The sequence below is a fragment of the Otolemur garnettii genome, unplaced genomic scaffold (assembly GCF_000181295.1).
Source record: "Otolemur garnettii isolate 467f Iridium unplaced genomic scaffold, OtoGar3 scaffold00014, whole genome shotgun sequence".
NCBI lineage: Eukaryota > Metazoa > Chordata > Mammalia > Primates > Galagidae > Otolemur > Otolemur garnettii.
This window is the reverse complement of record NW_003852409.1, coordinates 25425759-25430683: the sequence shown is the minus strand read 5'-3', so window position 1 is coordinate 25430683 and position 4925 is coordinate 25425759. Positions and strand designations below refer to the sequence as shown.

Below are 4925 nucleotides of genomic sequence, written 5' to 3'. Positions count from 1 at the left end.
ATGATGATATAGTGCAAGGGCTGGCAGATGGCCACATACCTGTCATATGCCATCACTGCAAGAAGGAAATTGTCAAGGCAGCCAAAGAGTATGAAAAAATAAATCTGAGAAATACACCCCACGTAAGATATGGATGCTTGCTGAGCCTGCATATCCATCAGCATTTTTGGCACCGTGATAGAAGACAGGGAAATGTCAGAAAAGGCCAAGTGGCTGAGGAAGAAGTACATGGGGGTGTGGAGGCGAGCGTCCAGCCGGATGAGCAGGATGATGAGCAGGTTCCCCAGCACCGTGGTCAGGTACATGCCCAGGAACAGGAGGAAGAACACGCCCCGCTGCTCTGGCCGGCTGGGGAGCCCCAGGAGGAGGAACTCGGACACGCTGCTTTGGTTCTCAGGCCTCATGCTGCCCTTACCTCTGTTGGGAACTGGGGGAAGTGGGAAATGTCAGCTAGCACGGCTGTAACATTACAGAAATGTCTTTCTAGTACAAAAAATTTATCATGTTGACTACCCTTCTGTTTATTTCTCACACATTGGTGTAGGAATCACAAGTCTGTTTCATTTTAGTGCCAATAATACATCAAACCCTCACATTAACCAAGTTTCTTTCCAAAGAAACAAAAGGACATTAATTCTTTATTCAGCATGTATTTATTCCACAACAGCCTCATTCCAGGTACCACACTAACTACAGAGTATATAAGTGCCTACTAGTGAATAAGAAATGCAAAGTCTCTGCATGGGAGGAATTTGAATCTTTATATTAAGCCAGATTCAAACCTCAGTAATTCACTGTGATGACTGAAATATGAAATGAGCGTCTGTTATTCCCTTTCTTGTAGCTGCTGGATATTATTTATTTTCTTACTTTATTTTCTGCAGTATAACCTAGTTTCTCTTAGCCAGACACAGAAAGAAAATACTGCATGTCTCACTTATATGTGAAATCTAGAAAAAGAAAAGTGAATATGTAGCAATAGAGAATGAAATGGGAGTTATCAATTATTTCCTTATTATTTCCTTTAAAAGGATTGTGAAACTCCCTAAGTTGTAATGAACTATTAAAGTTTTGTCACAGGGTTGCAGTGTCGTTGATCAGGATCTACTGCTCTGAGTGATCTACAATTCCTTGTCAGCAAAAGTGTCTGATCCAAGTTTGCAACCCAACATTAACAACAGTGCTGCACACTATTCTGAGTGTTTCACATGCACTTTCTAATTAAATCCTCAACAAAGCCCTATTATTTTACCCATTTTAACAATGAGAAAACAAAAGCATACAGTAAATGTGCAATTAAGTACAACATGCAAAAATCACACTGTGTGTCTACCTGACCAGAATCCATGCTTTTAGCTACTCTGAATAGAAATTATATTCTTCATTAGTCAGAATATCCAAAGAGACTATTTTAGGACCACTAGTTTTGTACAAAATGCCCTTAAATCCCTGCTTAGAAAAATTTACCACTCACATTCATAGTATACATCACACAATTTACAGAAGGCTTTCATACCTTTCTCTTCCCTCAAAACAATAAATACATATTTAAAGCCTGTCTGGTGCATAAAGCAAATATTATGTTCTTCATTTCATGAATGTAAAAACACTCAGGCCCAAAGAGATAAATGGCCAACACAAAGTCACTCAGCTGTTGGACAGTGGATTCCAGATTCAATATTTCTTTGACTGAGAGGTTGGGTGAGAGGCCAGGATTACCAAATACATGCCCCAAGAAGAGACTAAAGACTGCCCGTTCCACTTAAGTGTAGGAGCACGACAGCTTGTCTTCCTTCGGGACTATGAACTTGACTGGGACACAGATTATCTAGGTTCATGGCCATCAAAGAGGGCACTGACTGGACTTTTATACTGAGGCCCACCTGCCCACTGATGTACTCTGTGTCAGCACTCACCGGGAAACCAGAAGAAAACCAGAGGATAGCCAGAGCCAACCAGGAACTGTGATTTCTGTAGAGTCTTACATAAAAAAAAAAAAACAGCCAGGCCCGTGAACCATGAAAATGAAGTCAGTCTGTAATGCTGAAGTGTGAGGCGGAGCCCTTGAATGGTCAGTTTTCTCTGACTTCTACTGTGCTTCCCCAGACAATGGAGAAAGAATTTCCATGACAGGAATATTGGATTTTGAAAAAGGTAGTAAAAATCCCTCCTTTTATGAGGGAGCAGGGATAGGGGAGGAGGGAAGAAAGGGGAGGTCACAGTGTATGGCGCACCTCTTGGGGGCGGCACACAATTATAAGAGGGACTTTATCTAACAAATGCAGTCAGTGTAACCTAATTCTTTGTACCTTCAATGAATCCCAAACAATTTTAAAAAAAGAAAAAGAAAGTTTATATGCTTTAAAGAACTTAACTTCACTTTTAGTGCCACCAGGCCCTGGCAACCATTTATGTGTTCTCTACTTCTATAAGTTCAACATTTTTAGATTCACTATAAAAGTGAGATTGTACAGTAAAAAAAAGAATAATAATAATAATAATAAACCTTCCTTTTTACTAAGCACCATGTCTCAGGCATGGTGCTGAATAACTTATATGCATTGGCTCATTTATTCCTCAAAACACCGTTATACAATGGAAATAGTTGCCTTCCTTTACTAGTAAGAAGTCTGGATCTCAGAGAGCTGAAGTCATTTCTCAAGATTACAAAAACATACACAGCCAGTGGCGAAAATGCACATGAACCTGCCTGCCCAATGCAGAAATATGGCCACTACTGAAAAACAGTTAAAGAAATATTTTAGTTCATAGAGGCCAACCAGAGCCCCTGAAACACATACATGAAACATACATGTGTACACACCACCACACACGGATACATTTAAATTGCCAATTTGTGTCCACCTGAGACCTACAGTGATCCTAAAGAAAGGACAGTAATTGTGTGATTCAGTTTACAAAGTCATAGAAACAAAACTCACAAATGATACACAATATTTGATATACAACACCACAGAGAGCCCATACAACCACACACAAACACTTACATAATTTCAACACAAACAACACAATCAGCAACACATAAAAATCACATATCAGATGTATAAATTCATGCTTTGAACATAGACTCATGCAATCAAACACATATATGAAACAAGAATAACACAAGGTCAAGCATATCACACAAACATCATTAAAAAAATACCAGTTTCACATACATGCCTCTTTCCAGTCAGGCAACAAACAACACACATGGTCATATACCACAGACCCTCATTGCAGGACAGGATTCCAGCCCCCACTGACCTATACCCAATATAGGTGAAAGTCATGAGTCAGTGAGTCACTCGGGCCCATTTCACTCTGAGATACAAGCACATAAACACTACCTGAAAATAAACCAAACAGAAAATACACATGCATGTCCACACACACACAGAGCACACTTAACATGCAATAACTCAGAAACAAAACACAAGATCAGACATACCGGCTCAGCGCCTATAGCTCAACCGGTTAAGGCGCCAGCCATGTACACCTAAGGTGGCAGGTTCGAATCCCCAGCCCGGACCCGCCAAACAACAATGACGGCTGCAACCAAAAAATAGCCGGGCGTTGTGGCGGGCGCCTGTGGTCCCAGCTACTTGGGAGGTGGAGGCAGGAGACTCACTTGAGCCCAGGAGTTGGAGGTTGCTGTGAGCTGTAATGCCATGGTACTCTACCCAGGGGGACAGCTTGAGGCTCTGTCTCAAAAAAAAAAAAAAAAAAAAAAGATCAGACATACCCACCTTGCTATGTAGAGACTGCAGATCTCTTTCTGGTTGTGAGTAAATTCAAAACACTTCTCCAGATTGCTGAATGCATTTGTCTCACTTCAGACTCTCCAATCTCATTTACTTAACTATCATGTCTGTTCACAGATGAAATTGTAGGAGGTATAGAAGGAGAGTGAAGTAAATATTTGAGAGTAAAGGGAATGATTAGGAGATACACACAATAGTAGTCTACTCTTGCTTAATGTGAGCCTACTTAGAGTTGTCTGTTCTGGGTCTAAGAAAAAGAACCAGGCTGAATCACTAACATACACACACATACACACACACACGGAGACAAAATTCACAAGGAAAAGATACATACACATATGTTACACAGCAAAGAAGTACCATACAGAATACATATGGAATATACATGAGATCTATCTGCAGACCTCTACCCAGAGACACACCTTGCCAACCTAGAATTTCCAGCTCATTCTGACCCCTCCCAGTCATTGGTGAGCTCAGGCACCTGTTAATTCAAACAGTTTTCTGAGTCCTCAGCTTCTGTTAGGGACACAAGGAACAAATAAGTAACAGGTGAGCCTCTGTAAACCCAGGATCTCCTGAGCTTTCTGGGTCTGTCCTTGAGCTCCAGAGCAAAAGGCAGGAGGATACCATTTTAAAAATCACAAAGAGGACTTGGGAAAAGTCCCCAAGCTCCTGGTTAATGACAGAAACAAAGTAGATTAATTGCCTCCAATTCCAGACCTTGGGGAAGAGTTTGTACAGAAGGGACTCAGGAGGGACTGAGCTGCTGGGGTCGTCTGAAAGGGTGACCCAGATATCAGGAACACCCTGGAATCCTTTCTACCTGCTCATATTTCTAGCTGGGAAGCACAAGTGGCTGTCATCCTCCCTCACTGATATACCCAATGCACTGATCAGCCTCTCCCAGCAGCACTACTACCCAGGTATAGAAAGTTTGGCTTCTGCAAACCCTTGTATCTCTTACACATGCTACCATGAAAGCACAAATTAAGTTTTTTTAACAAATTAAGTTTTAACTTGGCATCCTGCAGGTCTCTTCTCTCCCTTAACAGAGACCACAGGTTGTGAAGTATGTTTTCCAATAGGTTCCAGAGTAAGAAGATGGAACCTTTGGGCTCAGGACTCTGAGAGAACTGGTCCTGGGATATGCTAGTCATT

The 4925-nt window shown here is 41.4% G+C and overlaps 1 protein-coding gene across 1 annotated transcript in view; it reads right to left on the bottom strand.

Moving 5' to 3' along the window:
• The window catches only part of LOC100966227 (olfactory receptor 1J1-like), a 22561-nt gene extending 22157 nt beyond the window's left edge, over window positions 1-404 (bottom strand). The window contains exon 1 of the mRNA XM_012802329.1: window positions 10-404. Within this exon, the coding sequence (XP_012657783.1) occupies window positions 10-404 (395 nt within the window). The remainder of the gene's footprint in view (window positions 1-9) is intronic.
• Window positions 405-4925: the final 4521 nt, after the last annotated feature.